Source organism: Mytilus trossulus, chromosome 1 (genome assembly GCF_036588685.1).
Source record: "Mytilus trossulus isolate FHL-02 chromosome 1, PNRI_Mtr1.1.1.hap1, whole genome shotgun sequence".
Lineage (NCBI taxonomy): Eukaryota > Metazoa > Mollusca > Bivalvia > Mytilida > Mytilidae > Mytilus > Mytilus trossulus.
Genome location: NC_086373.1, coordinates 109,385,351 through 109,405,084, shown reverse-complemented (window position 1 = coordinate 109,405,084; position 19,734 = coordinate 109,385,351). Strand labels below are relative to the sequence as shown.

Genomic DNA, 19,734 nt, shown 5'->3' with positions numbered 1-19,734 from the left:
TAAGATATCTCCATAAGTTAATAAAATATCTCTATTAGTTTATAAGATATCTCTATTAATCAATAAGATATCTTATAAAGTATGTATTTAAAAGATGTCTTTATAAAGAAGTAAGATATCTTATATACTTTATAAGATATCTTATATACTTTATAAGATATCTTATTAATTAATAGAGATATCTTATTAATTTATAGAGATATCTTATAAATTAAAAGAGATATCTTATAAACTAATAGAGATATCATATTTACTTTCAAATTAAATAAGATATCATATTAAAATTAAAGATATCTTAATACTTAATATGATATCTTGTTAGATAAATAAGTTATCTTCAAATTTGAATAAATATAAAAAACGGTGTGCCATAGTTATGCTTCAGTATCATATTTGTGTGTCAATCTTTGTATGTCTTATGTATATATATATATGTATTTATGTATGTATTTGTTTGTTATAAAAGAGCTGATATTATTGGTATGAGACATGCCGACTTAAGATTAAACATTTCAATAGATATGTAATGGACCAGCATTATTATGCAATGTTTACCTATCCCTAGCAGCGTGACTCTCTAACAGGAAGGAGTAATTGTTTGTCTCATAGTGGATAACTCTGTGGTCTCATGGTGGATATCTCTGTGGTCTCATGGTGGATATCTATGTGGTCTCATGGTGGATATCTCTGTGGTCTCATGGTGGATATCTCTGTGGTCTGATGCCATCTTTAATTTTCAGTATAATTTGTATAGTCTGTTAGTTTGGGTTTTTTTAGTTGTTTTTTGCCGCATTGATGTCGGTCTCCGAATGATAATTGGCATTGTTCCTTTGTATCGTCTGTCTTTTTCATAATCCGGTTGTTCATCAGCTTTACAGCTCGGAAATCTCAAAATAATATGACACGAATAATGATAAATAAATGGTCATCTTATAAGGACTGTACTGGTGTCGAATTTCAAATTTTTAAAAATGTGGAAATCATTTGGTTTAGTTGTCTCCTTGTAAGTTTCAGATATAAGAAATAACGTCATCTCTGTGCGTGATCGACAATCACATGTTCAGTTGTTATAGCTGTTTATCACTTAAATGTTAAAACATTTACTTATTGTCCAGATTAGATACCTACGTATACGTTCATTATGAGTGTCCGTCTCTCGTTCATTGATTCTATTGTATTTTTTAGGAATTAGTTCTGTCCTTAATGATCAGCATGTGACGTCAAGTCGTAGTCGACATTACATGGCAACAGGTAGGAAAATCCATAACGATACATTACTCATTAGCCTACCGAACGCTTTATACTATCTCTATCTAAAACACATTATTTTCTTACATAAAAGCTGCATTAAAGTATATTTAGAAGTGTTTCCGTACTTTCAGGATATTGGATATGAAACGAAAGACTACAAATTAATTTATGAGCTGAAATGAAGGGTTATATTGGTGTAGGTACTCCAATGCTGCATTGCTATTCCTTTTAAGGGGAAATTTCTAAGAGTCTATTTTTTCATAAAATCTGCTTACTGGAAAATATAGTTTTTCTGTCTTACAATTCTATTAGCTTTATAAAACTCTCGATTTTTTAGTCGATTTGTATTTTGAAACTTTGTAATTGAACTTTATTCTGTGGAACATATATGCACAGCTACGACCACAAATAGGAACGAGTTTGGATTGACTTCTGAGTCATTCTTCAGATCTAGCATGTTATGTAAATTGCAAAAAAAATAATGTTTAACGTGTATCTTTACACCAAGTTCCTATTGTTGTAACCTTATCAAGAGAGACAGATTTATATAAGTTCTTCTTATGTCCGATCCCTGTATTTGTATTGTATTAGTGTGTGCACTTTTTGAAAATCTAACTATTTTTAAATCCAAAACCACAAACTACAAAAAAAAAACGAAAACAAAATTTACATTAAATATTTGGAGGTAATGTAGATGATTAAAAAAAATTGAGATATTGTGGACGATTAGATACATTGGATGTAATGTGTACGTGTAAAGAGAACTCTCAACACACACAGGTTCTATGATGTCTTATACAGCAGATGATTATGTGTGATAACGATCATGTTAGGCACAATATCTGTATCAGTCTCAGCCGATTTGTCATGGCTACCGTGAATTAACATGTGGGTCTAAATTATTTTTATAGTCTTACTGATGTAATATATTATTATTTACTTTGGTATCGATAATTCTTTCTAAGTCGTGAAATTCTGAGGGAAAAAAATGCAAAACCATACAAAACTCTATTCAGTTTCCCTCTTGAGTTAAAGAGTGTCGGTAGTCTAGTTTCTAGCCTCAAATAACTTTCAAGATAAGGGCGACATCATATTGCAATGCTGTTAATTTGTCATACTATTATTTCCAAGTACATGTATTTGTAATCAAGATACTTTATCATAAAAACAAAAAATGCCAATCAATTAAAAGATGTCTTTATATGTTAAGTAACGGATTGTATGTTGTCTAAAGATACCAAAATGTGTTATGCCATGAATTTCAAAATATTCAAAAGATCCATCTATATTAAGACAAGAGTTGTTCATGTGCATTAACTAAACAACTTTAAACCCTAGCAAATCTACCCGAATCGTTCAATAATCCATATCATGGAATGGCACTAATTTGAAAATAATAATGTCTTTATATCTTGGGCATTAATGGTAATTAAAATAACATTGAAATAGATAACATGTTTATTTGCTTTAATCTTCTGAGAATATTCTACTAATTAAAGTCTTAATCTGCCTCCATATCAGACATTGATTAATACATGTCTTAATCTGCCTCCATATCAGACATTGATTAATACATGGCTTTTTAGTATTTCATACGCATCTGATGACAAACATTAACTAAAACGTTTATTCGACTAGTGCTGGCATTCATTTTCATGTTATCTGATTTAATAAAATAGTTACAGTAATGTCTGTTTTAATTAAATTTGCAGAACATTTTCCTTTATTGACAAAAAATATGATATTGGCATCATAAAAACGAAACAAATAATATTGAAATGTTTGAATTGCCTCAGAGTAGTGACCATAACTATCATTTGTTGCATTGTGTCTGATGTTGGATTGCTGCCTGGTTGTCTCAGAGTAGTGACCATAACTATCATTTGTTGTATTGTGTCTAATGTTGGATTGCTGTCTGGTTTTCTCAGAGTAGTGACCATAACTATCATTTGTTGCATTGTGTCTGATGTTGGATTGCTGCCTGGTTGTCTCAGAGTAGTGACCATAACTATCATTTGTTGCATTGTGTCTGATGTTGGATTGCTGCCTGGTTGTCGTAGAGTAGTGACCATAATTATCATGTGTTGCATTGTGTCTGATGTTGGATTGCTGTCTGGTTGTTTTAGAGTAGTGACCATAACTATCATTTGTTGCATTGTGTCTAATGTTGGATTGCTGTCTGGTTTTCTCAGAGTAGTGACCATAACTATCATTTGTTGCATTGTGTCTGATGTTGGATTGCTGCCTGGTTGTTTCAGAGTAGTGACCATAACTATCATTTGTTGCATTGTGTCTGATGTTGGATTGCTGCCTGGTTGTTTCAGAGTAGTGACCATAACTATCATTTGTTGCATTGTGTCTGATGTTGGATTGCTGCCTGGTTGTTTCAGAGTAGTGACCATAACTATCATTTGTTGCATTGTGTCTGATGTTGGATTGCTGCCTGGTTGTTTTAGAGTAGTGACCATAACTATCATTTGTTGCATTGTGTCTGATGTTGGATTGCTGCCTGGTTGTTTCAGAGTAGTGACCATAACTATCATTTGTTGCATTGTGTCTGATGTTGGATTGCTGTCTGGTTTTCTCAGAGTAGTGACCATAACTATCATGTGTTGCATTGTGTCTGATGTAGGATTGCTGTCTGGTTTTCTCAGAGTAGTGACCATAACTATCATTTGTTGCATTGTGTCTGATGTTGGATTGCTGCCTGGTTGTTTCAGAGTAGTGACCATAACTATCATTTGTTGCATTGTGTCTGATGTTGGATTGCTGCCTGGTTGTTTCAGAGTAGTGACCATAACTATCATTTGTTGCATTGTGTCTGATGTTGGATTGCTGTCTGGTTTTCTCAGAGTAGTGACCATAACTATCATTTGTTGCATTGTGTCTGATGTTAGATTGCTGTCTGGTTGTCTCATAGTAGTGACCATAACTATTATTTGTTGCATTGTGTCTGATGTAGGATTGCTGTCTGGTTTTCTCAGAGTAGTGACCATAACTATCATTTGTTGCATTGTGTCTGATGTTGGATTGCTGTCTGGTTTTCTCAGAGTAGTGACCATAACTATTATTTGTTGCATTGTGTCTGATGTAGGATTGCTGTCTGGTTTTCTCAGAGTAGTGACCATAACTATCATTTGTTGCATTGTGTCTGATGTAGGATTGCTGTCTGGTTTTCTCAGAGTAGTGACCATAACTATCATTTGTTGCATTGTGTCTAATGTTGGATTGCTGCCTGGTTTTCTCAGAGTAGTGACCATAACTATCATTTGTTGCATTGTGTCTGATGTAGGATTGCTGTCTGGTTTTCTCAGAGTAGTGACCATAACTATCATTTGTTGCATTGTGTCTGATGTTGGATTGCTGTCTGGTTGTTTTAGAGTAGTGACCATAACTATTATTTGTTGCATTGTGTCTGATGTAGGATTGCTGTCTGGTTGTCGTAGAGTAGTGACCATAACTATCATTTGTTGCATTGTGTCTGATGTTGGATTGCTGTCTGGTTTTCTCAGAGTAGTGACCATAACTATCATTTGTTGCATTGTGTCTGATGTTAGATTGCTGTCTGGTTGTCTTAGAGTAGTGACCATAACTATCATTTGTTGCATTGTGTCTGATGTTGGATTGCTGTCTGGTTTTCTCAGAGTAGTGACCATAACTATCATTTGTTGCATTGTGTCTGATGTAGGATTGCTGTCTGGTTTTCTCAGAGTAGTGACCATAACTATTATTTGTTGCATTGTGTCTGATGTTGGATTGCTGTCTGGTTTTCTCAGAGTAGTGACCATAACTATCATTTGTTGCATTGTGTCTGATGTTAGATTGCTGTCTGGTTGTCTTAGAGTAGTGACCATAACTATCATTTGTTGCATTGTGTCTGATGTAGGATTGCTGTCTGGTTGTCGTAGAGTAGTGACCATAACTATCATTTGTTGCATTGTGTCTGATGTTGGATTGCTGTCTGGTTTTCTCAGAGTAGTGACCATAACTATCATTTGTTGCATTGTGTCTGATGTTAGATTGCTGTCTGGTTGTCTTAGAGTAGTGACCATAACTATCATTTGTTGCATTGTGTCTGATGTTGGATTGCTGTCTGGTTTTCTCAGAGTAGTGACCATAACTATCATTTGTTGCATTGTGTCTAATGTTGGATTGCTGTCTGGTTTTCTCAGAGTAGTGACCATAACTATCATTTGTTGCATTGTGTCTGATGTTGGATTGCTGTATGGTTGTCTTAGAGTAGTGACCATAACTATTATTTGTTGCATTGTGTCTGATGTTGGATTGCTGTCTGTTTGTCTCATAGTAGTGACCATAACTATCATTTGTTGCATTGTGTCTGATGTTGGATTGCTGTCTGGTTTTCTCATAGTAGTGACCATAACTATCATTTGTTGCACTGTGTCTGATGTTGGATTGCTGTCTGGTTTTCTCATAGTAGTGACCATAACTATCATTTGTTGCATTGTGTCTGATGTTGGATTGCTGTCTGGTTGTCTTAGAGTAGTGACCATAACTATCATTTGTTGCATTGTGTCTGATGTTGGATTGCTGTCTGTTTGTCTCATAGCAGTGACCATAACTATCATTTGTTGCATTGTGTCTGATGTAGGATTGCTGTCTGGTTTTCTCAGAGTAGTGACCATAACTATCATTTGTTGCATTGTGTCTGATGTTGGATTGCTGTCTGGTTGTTTCATAGTAGTGACCATAACTATCATGTGTTGCAATATGTCTAATGTTGGATTGCTGTCTGGTTTTCTCAGAGTAGTGACCATAACTATCATGTGTTGCATTGTGTCTGATGTTGGATTGCTGTCTGGTTTTCTCAGAGTAGTGACCATAACTATTATTTGTTGCATTGTGTCTGATGTTGGATTGCTGTCTGGTTTTCTCAGAGTAGTGACCATAACTATCATTTGTTGCATTGTGTCTGATGTTAGATTGCTGTCTGGTTGTCTTAGAGTAGTGACCATAACTATCATTTGTTGCATTGTGTCTGATGTAGGATTGCTGTCTGGTTGTCGTAGAGTAGTGACCATAACTATCATTTGTTGCATTGTGTCTGATGTTGGATTGCTGTCTGGTTTTCTCAGAGTAGTGACCATAACTATCATTTGTTGCATTGTGTCTGATGTAGGATTGCTGTCTGGTTGTCGTAGAGTAGTGACCATAACTATCATTTGTTGCATTGTGTCTGATGTTGGATTGCTGTCTGGTTTTCTCAGAGTAGTGACCATAACTATCATTTGTTGCATTGTGTCTGATGTTAGATTGCTGTCTGGTTGTCTTAGAGTAGTGACCATAACTATCATTTGTTGCATTGTGTCTGATGTTGGATTGCTGTCTGGTTTTCTCAGAGTAGTGACCATAACTATCATTTGTTGCATTGTGTCTAATGTTGGATTGCTGTCTGGTTTTCTCAGAGTAGTGACCATAACTATCATTTGTTGCATTGTGTCTGATGTTGGATTGCTGTATGGTTGTCTTAGAGTAGTGACCATAACTATTATTTGTTGCATTGTGTCTGATGTTGGATTGCTGTCTGTTTGTCTCATAGTAGTGACCATAACTATCATTTGTTGCATTGTGTCTGATGTTGGATTGCTGTCTGGTTTTCTCATAGTAGTGACCATAACTATCATTTGTTGCACTGTGTCTGATGTTGGATTGCTGTCTGGTTTTCTCATAGTAGTGACCATAACTATCATTTGTTGCATTGTGTCTGATGTTGGATTGCTGTCTGGTTGTCTTAGAGTAGTGACCATAACTATCATTTGTTGCATTGTGTCTGATGTTGGATTGCTGTCTGGTTTTCTCAGAGTAGTGACCATAACTATCATTTGTTGCATTGTGTCTAATGTTGGATTGCTGTCTGGTTTTCTCAGAGTAGTGACCATAACTATCATTTGTTGCATTGTGTCTGATGTTGGATTGCTGTATGGTTGTCTTAGAGTAGTGACCATAACTATTATTTGTTGCATTGTGTCTGATGTTGGATTGCTGTCTGTTTGTCTCATAGTAGTGACCATAACTATCATTTGTTGCATTGTGTCTGATGTTGGATTGCTGTCTGGTTTTCTCATAGTAGTGACCATAACTATCATTTGTTGCACTGTGTCTGATGTTGGATTGCTGTCTGGTTTTCTCATAGTAGTGACCATAACTATCATTTGTTGCATTGTGTCTGATGTTGGATTGCTGTCTGGTTGTCTTAGAGTAGTGACCATAACTATCATTTGTTGCATTGTGTCTGATGTTGGATTGCTGTCTGTTTGTCTCATAGCAGTGACCATAACTATCATTTGTTGCATTGTGTCTGATGTAGGATTGCTGTCTGGTTTTCTCAGAGTAGTGACCATAACTATCATTTGTTGCATTGTGTCTGATGTTGGATTGCTGTCTGGTTGTTTCATAGTAGTGACCATAACTATCATGTGTTGCAATATGTCTAATGTTGGATTGCTGTCTGGTTTTCTCAGAGTAGTGACCATAACTATCATGTGTTGCATTGTGTCTGATGTTGGATTGCTGTCTGGTTTTCTCAGAGTAGTGACCATAACTATTATTTGTTGCATTGTGTCTGATGTTGGATTGCTGTCTGGTTTTCTCAGAGTAGTGACCATAACTATCATTTGTTGCATTGTGTCTGATGTTAGATTGCTGTCTGGTTGTCTTAGAGTAGTGACCATAACTATCATTTGTTGCATTGTGTCTGATGTAGGATTGCTGTCTGGTTGTCGTAGAGTAGTGACCATAACTATCATTTGTTGCATTGTGTCTGATGTTGGATTGCTGTCTGGTTTTCTCAGAGTAGTGACCATAACTATCATTTGTTGCATTGTGTCTGATGTTAGATTGCTGTCTGGTTGTCTTAGAGTAGTGACCATAACTATCATTTGTTGCATTGTGTCTGATGTTGGATTGCTGTCTGGTTTTCTCAGAGTAGTGACCATAACTATCATTTGTTGCATTGTGTCTAATGTTGGATTGCTGTCTGGTTTTCTCAGAGTAGTGACCATAACTATCATTTGTTGCATTGTGTCTGATGTTGGATTGCTGTATGGTTGTCTTAGAGTAGTGACCATAACTATTATTTGTTGCATTGTGTCTGATGTTGGATTGCTGTCTGTTTGTCTCATAGTAGTGACCATAACTATCATTTGTTGCATTGTGTCTGATGTTGGATTGCTGTCTGGTTTTCTCATAGTAGTGACCATAACTATCATTTGTTGCACTGTGTCTGATGTTGGATTGCTGTCTGGTTTTCTCATAGTAGTGACCATAACTATCATTTGTTGCATTGTGTCTGATGTTGGATTGCTGTCTGGTTGTCTTAGAGTAGTGACCATAACTATCATTTGTTGCATTGTGTCTGATGTTGGATTGCTGTCTGTTTGTCTCATAGCAGTGACCATAACTATCATTTGTTGCATTGTGTCTGATGTAGGATTGCTGTCTGGTTTTCTCAGAGTAGTGACCATAACTATCATTTGTTGCATTGTGTCTGATGTTGGATTGCTGTCTGGTTGTTTCATAGTAGTGACCATAACTATCATGTGTTGCAATATGTCTAATGTTGGATTGCTGTCTGGTTTTCTCAGAGTAGTGACCATAACTATCATGTGTTGCATTGTGTCTGATGTTGGATTGCTGTCTGGTTTTCTCAGAGTAGTGACCATAACTATCATTTGTTGCATTGTGTCTGATGTAGGATTGCTGTCTGGTTTTCTCAGAGTAGTGACCATAACTATCATTTGTTGCATTGTGTCTGGTGTTGGATTGCTGTCTGGTTGTTTCATAGTAGTGACCATAACTATCATGTGTTGCAATATGTCTAATGTTGGATTGCTGTCTGGTTTTCTCAGAGTAGTGACCATATCTATCATGTGTTGCATTGTGTCTGATGTTGGATTGCTGTCTGGTTGTCTCAGAGTAGTGACAATAACTATCATTTGTTGTATTGTGTCTGATGTTGGATTGCTGTCTGGTTGTCTTTGAGTAGTGACCATAACTATCATTTGTTGCATTGTGTCTGATGTTGGATTGCTGTCTGGTTGTCGAAGAGTAGTGACCATGACTATCATGTGTTGCATTGTGTCTGATGTTGGATTGCTGTCTGGTTGTCTTAGAGTAATGACCATAACTATCATTTGTTGCATTGTGTCTGATGTTGGATTGCTGTCTGGTTGTCTTAGAGTAGTGACCATAACTATCATTTGTTGCATTGTGTCTGATGTTGGATTGCTGTCTGGTTGTCTCAGAGTAGTGACAATAACTATCATTTGTTGTATTGTGTCTGATGTTGGATTGCTGTCTGGTTGTCTTAGAGTAGTGACCATAACTATCATTTGTTGCATTGTGTCTGATGTTGGATTGCTGTCTGGTTTTCTCAGAGTAGTGACCATAACTATCATTTGTTGCATTGTGTCTAATGTTGGATTGCTGTCTGGTTTTCTCAGAGTCGTGACCATAACTATCATTTTTTGCATTGTGTCTGATGTTGGATTGCTGTCTGGTTGTCTCATATTAGTGACCATAACTATCATGTGTTGCATTATGTCTAATGTTGGATTGCTGTCTGGTTTTCTCAGAGTAGTGACCATAACTATCATGTGTTGCATTGTGTCTGATGTTGGATTGCTGTCTGGTTGTCTTTGAGTAGTGACCATAACTATCATTTGTTGCATTGTGTCTGATGTTGGATTGCTGTCTGGTTGTCTCATAGTAGTGACCATAACTATCATGTGTTGCATTGTGCATAATGTTGGATTGCTGCCTGGTTGTTTCAGAGTAGTGACCATAACTATCATGTGTTGCATTGTGTCTGATGTTGGATTGCTGTCTGGTTGTCTCATAGTAGTGACCATAACTATCATTTGTTGCATTGTGTCTAATGTTGGATTGCTGTCTGGTTTTCTCAGAGTAGTGACCATAACTATCATGTGTTGCAGTATGTATAATGTTGGATTGCTGCCTGGTTGTTTCAGAGTAGTGACCATAACTATCATGTGTTGAATTGTGTCTGATGTTGGATTGCTGTCTGGTTGTCTAACAGTAGTGACCATAATTATCATGTGTTGCATTGTGTCTAATGTTGGATTGCTGTCTGGTTTTCTCAGCGTAGTGACCATAACTATCATTTGTTGCATTGTGTCTGGTGTTGGATTGCTGTCTGGTTTTCTCAGAGTAGTGACCATAACTATCATGTGTTGCATTGTGTATAATGTTGGATTGCTGTCTGGTTTTCTCAGAGTAGTGACCATAACTATCATGTGTTGCAGTATGTCTGATGTTGGATTGCTGTCTGGTTTTCTCAGAGTAGTGACCATAACTATCATTTGTTGCATTGTGTCTGATGTTGGATTGCTGTCTGGTTTTCTCATAGTAGTGACCATAACTATCATTTGTTGCATTGTGTCTGATGTTGGATTGCTGTCTGGTTGTCTTAGAGTAGTGACCATAACTATCATTTGTTGCATTGTGTCTGATGTTGGATTGCTGTCTGGTTGTCTCAGAGTAGTGACCATAACTATCATGTGTTGCATTGTGTCTGATGTTGGATTGCTGTCTGGTTGTCTTAGAGTAGTGACCATAACTATCATTTGTTGCATTGTGTCTGATATTGGATTGCTGTCTGGTTGTCTTAGAGTAGTGACCATAACTATCATTTGTTGCATTGTGTCTGATGTTGGATTGCTGTCTGGTTGTCTCAGAGTAGTGACCATAACTATCATGTGTTGCATTGAGTCTGATGTTGGATTGCTGTCTGTTTGTCTTAGAGTAGTGACCATAACTATCATTTGTTGCATTGTGTCTGATGTTGGATTGCTGTCTGGTTATCTTAGAGTCGTGACCATAACTATCATTTGTTGCATTGTGTCTGATGTTGGATTGCTGTCTGGTTATCTTAGAGTAGTGACCATAACTATCATTTGTTGCATTGTGTCTGATGTTGGATTGCTGTCTGGTTGTCTCAGAGTCGTGACCATAACTATCATTTGTTGCATTGTGTCTGATGTTGGATTGCTGTCTGGTTGTCTTACAGTAGTGACCATACCTATCATGTGTTGCATTGTGTCTGATGTTGGATTGCTGTCTGGTTGTCTCATAGTAGTGACCATAACTATCATGTGTTGCATTGTGTATAATGTTGGATTGCTGCCTGGTTGTTTCAGAGTAGTGACCATAACTATCATGTGTTGCATTGTGTCTGATGTTGGATTGCTGTCTGGTTGTCTTAGAGTAGTGACCATAACTATCATTTGTTGCATTGTGTCTGATGTTGGATTGCTGTCTGGTTGTCTCAGAGTAGTGACAATAACTATCATTTGTTGTATTGTGTCTGATGTTGGATTGCTGTCTGGTTGTCTTAGAGTAGTGACCATAACTATCATTTGTTGCATTGTGTCTGATGTTGGATTGCTGTCTGGTTTTCTCAGAGTAGTGACCATAACTATCATTTGTTGCATTGTGTCTAATGTTGGATTGCTGTCTGGTTTTCTCAGAGTCGTGACCATAACTATCATTTTTTGCATTGTGTCTGATGTTGGATTGCTGTCTGGTTGTCTCATAGTAGTGACCATAACTATCATGTGTTGCATTATGTCTAATGTTGGATTGCTGTCTGGTTTTCTCAGAGTAGTGACCATAACTATCATGTGTTGCATTGTGTCTGATGTTGGATTGCTGTCTGGTTGTCTTTGAGTAGTGACCATAACTATCATTTGTTGCATTGTGTCTGATGTTGGATTGCTGTCTGGTTGTCTCATAGTAGTGACCATAACTATCATGTGTTGCATTGTGCATAATGTTGGATTGCTGCCTGGTTGTTTCAGAGTAGTGACCATAACTATCATGTGTTGCATTGTGTCTGATGTTGGATTGCTGTCTGGTTGTCTCATAGTAGTGACCATAACTATCATTTGTTGCATTGTGTCTAATGTTGGATTGCTGTCTGGTTTTCTCAGAGTAGTGACCATAACTATCATGTGTTGCAGTATGTATAATGTTGGATTGCTGCCTGGTTGTTTCAGAGTAGTGACCATAACTATCATGTGTTGAATTGTGTCTGATGTTGGATTGCTGTCTGGTTGTCTAACAGTAGTGACCATAATTATCATGTGTTGCATTGTGTCTAATGTTGGATTGCTGTCTGGTTTTCTCAGCGTAGTGACCATAACTATCATTTGTTGCATTGTGTCTGGTGTTGGATTGCTGTCTGGTTTTCTCAGAGTAGTGACCATAACTATCATGTGTTGCATTGTGTATAATGTTGGATTGCTGTCTGGTTTTCTCAGAGTAGTGACCATAACTATCATGTGTTGCAGTATGTCTGATGTTGGATTGCTGTCTGGTTTTCTCAGAGTAGTGACCATAACTATCATTTGTTGCATTGTGTCTGATGTTGGATTGCTGTCTGGTTTTCTCATAGTAGTGACCATAACTATCATTTGTTGCATTGTGTCTGATGTTGGATTGCTGTCTGGTTGTCTTAGAGTAGTGACCATAACTATCATTTGTTGCATTGTGTCTGATGTTGGATTGCTGTCTGGTTGTCTCAGAGTAGTGACCATAACTATCATGTGTTGCATTGTGTCTGATGTTGGATTGCTGTCTGGTTGTCTTAGAGTAGTGACCATAACTATCATTTGTTGCATTGTGTCTGATATTGGATTGCTGTCTGGTTGTCTTAGAGTAGTGACCATAACTATCATTTGTTGCATTGTGTCTGATGTTGGATTGCTGTCTGGTTGTCTCAGAGTAGTGACCATAACTATCATGTGTTGCATTGAGTCTGATGTTGGATTGCTGTCTGTTTGTCTTAGAGTAGTGACCATAACTATCATTTGTTGCATTGTGTCTGATGTTGGATTGCTGTCTGGTTATCTTAGAGTCGTGACCATAACTATCATTTGTTGCATTGTGTCTGATGTTGGATTGCTGTCTGGTTATCTTAGAGTAGTGACCATAACTATCATTTGTTGCATTGTGTCTGATGTTGGATTGCTGTCTGGTTGTCTCAGAGTCGTGACCATAACTATCATTTGTTGCATTGTGTCTGATGTTGGATTGCTGTCTGGTTGTCTTACAGTAGTGACCATACCTATCATGTGTTGCATTGTGTCTGATGTTGGATTGCTGTCTGGTTGTCTCATAGTAGTGACCATAACTATCATGTGTTGCATTGTGTATAATGTTGGATTGCTGCCTGGTTGTTTCAGAGTAGTGACCATAACTATCATGTGTTGCATTGTGTCTGATGTTGGATTGCTGTCTGGTTGTCTCATAGTAGTGACCATAACTATCATGTGTTGCAGTATGTATAATGTTGGATTGCTGCCTGGTTGTTTCAGAGTAGTGACCATAACTATCATGTGTTGCATTGTGTCTGATGTTGGATTGCTGTCTGGTTGTCTAATAGTAGTGATCATAATTATCATGTGTTGCATTGTGTCTAATGTTGGATTGCTGTCTGGTTTTCTCAGAGTAGTGACCATAACTATCATTTGTTGCATTGTGTCTGGTGTTGGATTGCTGTCTGGTTTTCTCAGAGTAGTGACCATAACTATCATGTGTTGCATTGTGTATAATGTTGGATTGCTGTCTGGTTTTCTCAGAGTAGTGACCATAACTATCATGTGTTGCAGTATGTCTGATGTTGGATTGCTGTCTGGTTTTCTCAGAGTAGTGACCATAACTATCATTTGTTGCATTGTGTCTGATGTTGGATTGCTGTCTGGTTTTCTCAGAGTAGTCACCATACCTATCATGTGTTGCAGTATGTCTGATGTTGGATTGCTGCCTGGTTTTCTCAGAGTAGTGACCATAACTATCATTTGTTGCATTGTGTCTGATGTTGGATTGCTGCCTGGTTGTTTCAGAGTAGTGACCATAACTATCATGTGTTGCATTGTGTCTGATATTGGATTGCTGTCTGGTTGTCTCATAGTAGTGACCATAACTATCATGTGTTGCATTGTGTATAATGTTGGATTGCTGCCTGGTTGTTTCAGAGTAGTGACCATAACTATCATGTGTTGCATTGTGTCTGATGTTGGATTGCTGTCTGGTTGTCTCATAGTAGTGACCATAACTATCATTTGTTGCATTGTGTCTAATGTTGGATTGCTGTCTGGTTTTCTCAGAGTAGTGACCATAACTATCATGTGTTGCAGTATGTCTAATGTTGGATTGATGCGTGGTTGTTTCAGAGTAGTGACCATAACTATCATGTGTTGCATTGTGTCTGATGTTGGATTGCTGTCTGGTTGTCTCATAGTAGTGACAATAACTATCATGTGTTGCATTGTGTCTGATATTGGATTGCTGTCTGGTTGTCTCATAGTAGTGACCATAACTATCATGTGTTGCATTGTGTATAATGTTGGATTGCTGCCTGGTTGTTTCAGAGTAGTGACCATAACTATCATGTGTTGCATTGTGTCTGATGTTGGATTGCTGTCTGGTTGTCTCATAGTAGTGACCATAACTATCATGTGTTGCAGTATGTCTAATGTTGGATTGCTGTCTGGTTTTCTCAGAGTAGTGACCATAACTATCATTTGTTGCATTGTGTCTAATGTTGGATTGCTGTCTGGTTTTCTCAGAATAGTGACCATAACTATCATTTGTTGCATTGTGTCTTATTTTGGATTGCTGTCTGGTTTTCTCAGAGTAGTGACCATAACTATCATTTGTTGCATTATGTCTAATGTTGGATTGCTGTCTGGTTTTCTCAGAGTAGTGACCATAACTATTATTTGTTGCATTGTGTCTTATTTTGGATTGCTGTCTGGTTTTCTCAGAGTAGTGACCATAACTATCATTTGTTGCATTGTGTCTAATGTTGGATTGCTGTCTGGTTTTCTCAGAGTAGTGACCATAACTATCATGTGTTGCAGTATGTCTAATGTTGGATTGATGCCTGGTTTTCTCAGAGTAGTGACCATAACTATCATGTGTTGCAGTATGTCTAATGTTGGATTGATGCCTGGTTGTTTCAGAGTAGTGACCATACCTATCATGTGTTGCAATATGTCTGATGTTGGATTGCTGTCTGGTTGTCTCATAGTAGTGACCATAACTATCATGTGTTGCATTGTGTTTAATGTTGGATTGCTGTCTGGTTTTCTCAGAGTAGTGACCATAACTATCATGTGTTGCATTGTGTATAATGTTGGATTGCTGTCTGGTTGTCTTAGAGTAGTGACCATAACTATCATTTGTTGCATTGTGTATAATGTTGGATTGCTGTCTGGTTGTCTTAGAGTAGTGACCATAACTATCATTTGTTGCATTGTGTCTAATGTTGGATTGCTGTCTGGTTTTCTCAGAGTAGTGACCATAACTATCATTTGTTGCATTGTGTATAATGTTGGATTGCTGTCTGGTTGTCTTAGAGTAGTGACCATAACTATCATTTGTTGCATTGTGTCTGATGTTGGATTGCTGTCTGGTTGTCTCAGAGTAGTGAACATAACTATCATTTGTTGCATTGTGTCTGATGTTGGATTGCTGTCTGGTTTTCTCAGAATAGTGACCATAACTATCATTTGTTGCATTGTGTTTGATGTTGGATTGCTGCCTGGTTGTTTCAGAGTAGTGACCATAACTATCATGTGTTGCATTGTGTCTGATGTTGGATTGCTGTCTGGTTGTCTCAGAGTAGTGAACATAACTATCATTTGTTGCATTGTGTCTTATTTTGGATTGCTGTCTGGTTTTCTCAGAGTAGTGACCATAACTATCATTTGTTGCATTGTGTCTGATGTTGGATTGCTGTCTGGTTGTCTCAGAGTAGTCACCATACCTATCATGTGTTGCATTGTGTCTAATGTTGGATTGATGTCTGGTTTTCTCAGAGTAGTGACCATAACTATCATTTGTTGCAGTGTGTCTAATGTTGGATTGCTGTCTGGTTTTCTCAGAGTAGTGACCATAACTATCATTTGTTGCATTATGTCTAATGTTGGATTGCTGTCTGGTTTTCTCAGAGTACAGAGTAGTGACCATAACTATCATTTGTTGCATTGTGTCTTATGTTGGATTGCTGTCTGATTTTCTCAGAGTAGTGACCATAACTATTATGTGTTGCAGTATGTCTGATGTTGGATTGCTGTCTGGTTTTCTCAGAGTAGTGACCATAACTATCATGTGTTGCATTGTGTCTGATGTTGGATTGCTGCCTGGTTGTTTCAGAGTAGTGACCATAACTATCATTTGTTGCATTGTGTCTGATGTTGGATTGCTGTCTGGTTTTCTCAGAGTAGTGACCATAACTATCATTTGTTGCATTGTGTCTTATGTTGGATTGCTGTCTGGGTTTCTCAGAGTAGTGACCATAACTATCATTTGTTGCATTGTGTCTGATGTTGGATTGCTGTCTGGTTTTCTCAGAGTAGTGACCATAACTATCATTTGTTGCATTGTGTCTAATGTTGGATTGCTGTCTGGTTTTCTCAGAGTAGTGACCATAACTATCATTTGTTGCAGTGTGTCTAATGTGGATTGCTGTCTCATTCACTTATGATAAATATCATTTATTTAGCCAACATCTCAAAAGTTTGTCAATCTTGTTTCTTTGGCCTTCGTAAACAAACCATACACAACACTCTCATCCTTCTGTATTTTTCTACGTACTTGTTGTACTTATATCAGAATCATAACTGATTGAGCTAGGTGATCTCTGTCGTATGGATATACTAAAATCATAATTGGTCATATAAAGCTAGGTTAACCTTATCGTATGCTAGTGACGTCGTTGTTTCTAAGAGCTATTCCGACTGTTTAAAATGAAAACTTGTCTAGACTCAATGCCTTGCGGCTTTATATATGTTATGGACACCTCTATCCTTAATAACCTTATGTTTGGCTATTAGCTTGCTGTTCCGAAGACGTTTACCACAGAGCTTTTCTAACTATGTTAGAGTAGCGCATTATAATAAGTTACTTTGTTATACTTATTAAAACAGAAACAATCTGATTCAATGCTCAATGTTCTGTTAACCAAATCGTTTGTTTACCTTTCGAAAAATACCTTGATAAACCATTAAACAGTCTCATCATGTATACCCTCCTTTAAAGTGTAAAAACCTTTAAACAGTCTCATCATGTATACCCTCCTTTAAAGTGTGAAAACCTTTAAACAGTCTCATCATGTATACCCTCCTTTAAAGTGTGAAAACCTTTAAACAGTCTCATCATGTATACCCTCCTTTAAAGTGTGAAAACCTTTAAACAGTCTCATCATATATACCCTCCTTTAAAGTGTGAAAACTAGACAACAAGTAAGATAAAGATCTATAGCGGAGGCAATGTAGTATGAAAGATTTAAACCCATATATCTATATAAAAGATTAATAGCTGATTATACCAGATTTTTACAAAAAGGTGCATTTTAGTTTTGTTTAAAAAATCACATTTTTGTGGAAATTAATTAAAACTTCCTTAGAATAAAAGTTCCAGATCGCTTATGTCAAATTGTTTAATATGCATTTACTTTATAAAATCCTTTATGCGTTTTATGCATCTGTTTTCGCAATTTCATCATTTTTTTGCATGTACAAAACATTGTTGTAGTGACCCATGATGATGCTAGCGTTCTTGTTTTGAGATATAGGTTTCTCTCTTGTCAGTCTTTTAGAAAACGATTAATATACCGTACCTTACATTCCTCCATTTTTGTAAGTGATAATAGTGATAGTGATACTTAGCAATACATCAGCGTGCCGTGATATATGTGATCCTTGTTGTTGGTATTTTTTGTATTCTAGTTTGAAATGTTATTCATCAGTTAACGGCCATTAGTTAAAGATGACAAAATTTCATTTTTGAATATGAATATACGCAAAACAATACATAAAAAAGTCAACATTTCCAAAATTAACAAAAATTAATTAGTAAACGTGAGATTATGTATTGATTTCAGGTTAATAAACTGTGAATGTAAAAGCGATTGACACAGTTTCCCATCATACACTGATTTCTTTGCGGTGATTACGATAAACTATATAAAAAGTTTGTTTGTGAAACACTACGTTTCAGACAAAATTCAACACTTTTTTGTACGATTGTGAACTTTTCAACAAAAAGTCACTCCGAAGTAGAAGCAATTGTAAAACTATTTGTGTATAGATACTTTTTTTGTCCGACAATACTGGTATCATAAACAGATTTTCTTTTACTATGTTAAATAGTCTTTTAAGTTTATAACAAAGTTTGCCTAAGTTTGGAGACGTCATAAGTTTACTTAACCTTTTAGATTAAATAAATAAAAAATCATGAGTCTTGGTTTAATCACCCATGAGACAACTATCCATCAGGGTCCATCGGACGAGGATGTAAACAAGAATAGGGCAATGCACGACCTTCAACAATGAGCTTAACACATATCTTCTAGTATAAGCTATACAAGTTGAATGCATTTTTAATGACGTAAAAATGTCTCCATGGAGCAGAAAAAAAATATAATATATATTTGAATAAATCTATTTTCGTGTGAAACCTGAATATCTGAAAGTGATACCTTCGATAAATGTGGTACAAGGTTTTAATACAAATTCTCTTTGTGACAATGTATTAGTTATTCTTGTCGCATACATGAAATGGACATAAATCATTCAGACTTTTACGTAGTATGTTTAAACATTCACAAATCATTTAACTAGTCCTTACAAATGGTTTATTTACATTTGACAATTTAAATAAGAAATTGCAGGAATTGCAAAAGTTAATACATGTTAATGTGTTTCATTAGTGAATCAATAATACGCGAAAACGACTATATCATTTGTTTAAGTACACAAACTAAATCTAAATTTAAATTGTATGTTTGGATTTAATTTCTAATTTATCTGACTGTCGAACGGGTACCAGTCTTTCAAATTAAAATATATATTTGACTAGTGTGTGTTAGGATTTCACGGTTGTTGGACATATAAGTTTATTTTGTGGATAAGTCCAGTGTTTGGCAGAACCCGTCTTTAATCAGCTTATACCAATATTGAGTTCTGTACGTGTATGGATCATTGTATACCAAAGTCGATTTTAAAAACTGTGCTTCAATTTTAATGGGAAAGAATTTGTGCGAATTTATATTAAAAAGGATTTTTCATGTTACGGTTTTGTGCATGGATACAAGATGAAATGGATCTAAGATAGAATGGTTAAAGTTTTACTATGGCAGGTAAAATCATTTATAAGCGTGGAAAAGTCAATAAACTTTTACCCACTTTTTATTTGTTCAATTGACATTTTCAAGCGCATTTTTCATTCAAAGATTAAATACGTGAACATTTTCATTTCAAATTTTGAATGTTATATCAATAAAAGCAAAATGATTTTTAAACAAATATTTTTTGAAAGTATTTCGAAGCATAAGTTAAACAATAAATGATCATATTTTAATATTGAATTTAATGTAAACAACCTTGTTATTCTATGTGTAGCCAAACATTTTAACCTAGATAACGTAATTATGTA

The 19,734-nt window shown here is 36.3% G+C and overlaps 1 protein-coding gene across 9 annotated transcripts in view; it reads left to right on the top strand.

The window, feature by feature from the left end:
• LOC134697203 (probable 3',5'-cyclic phosphodiesterase pde-5) overlaps nt 1-19,734 on the top strand; it is an 87,435-nt gene that overhangs the window by 9,420 nt on the left and 58,281 nt on the right. For 7 of the 9 annotated variants that reach the window (XM_063559319.1, XM_063559309.1, XM_063559347.1 and 4 more), the window contains one exon: nt 1,186-1,251. The exons of 1 other annotated variant lie outside the window; for it this stretch is intronic. In XM_063559319.1, the coding sequence (XP_063415389.1) occupies nt 1,186-1,251 (66 nt within the window). Of the gene's footprint in view, nt 1-1,185; nt 1,252-18,965; nt 19,439-19,734 lie in introns of those variants that run through there. One more of the 9 variants, XM_063559380.1, reaches the window with a different exon arrangement.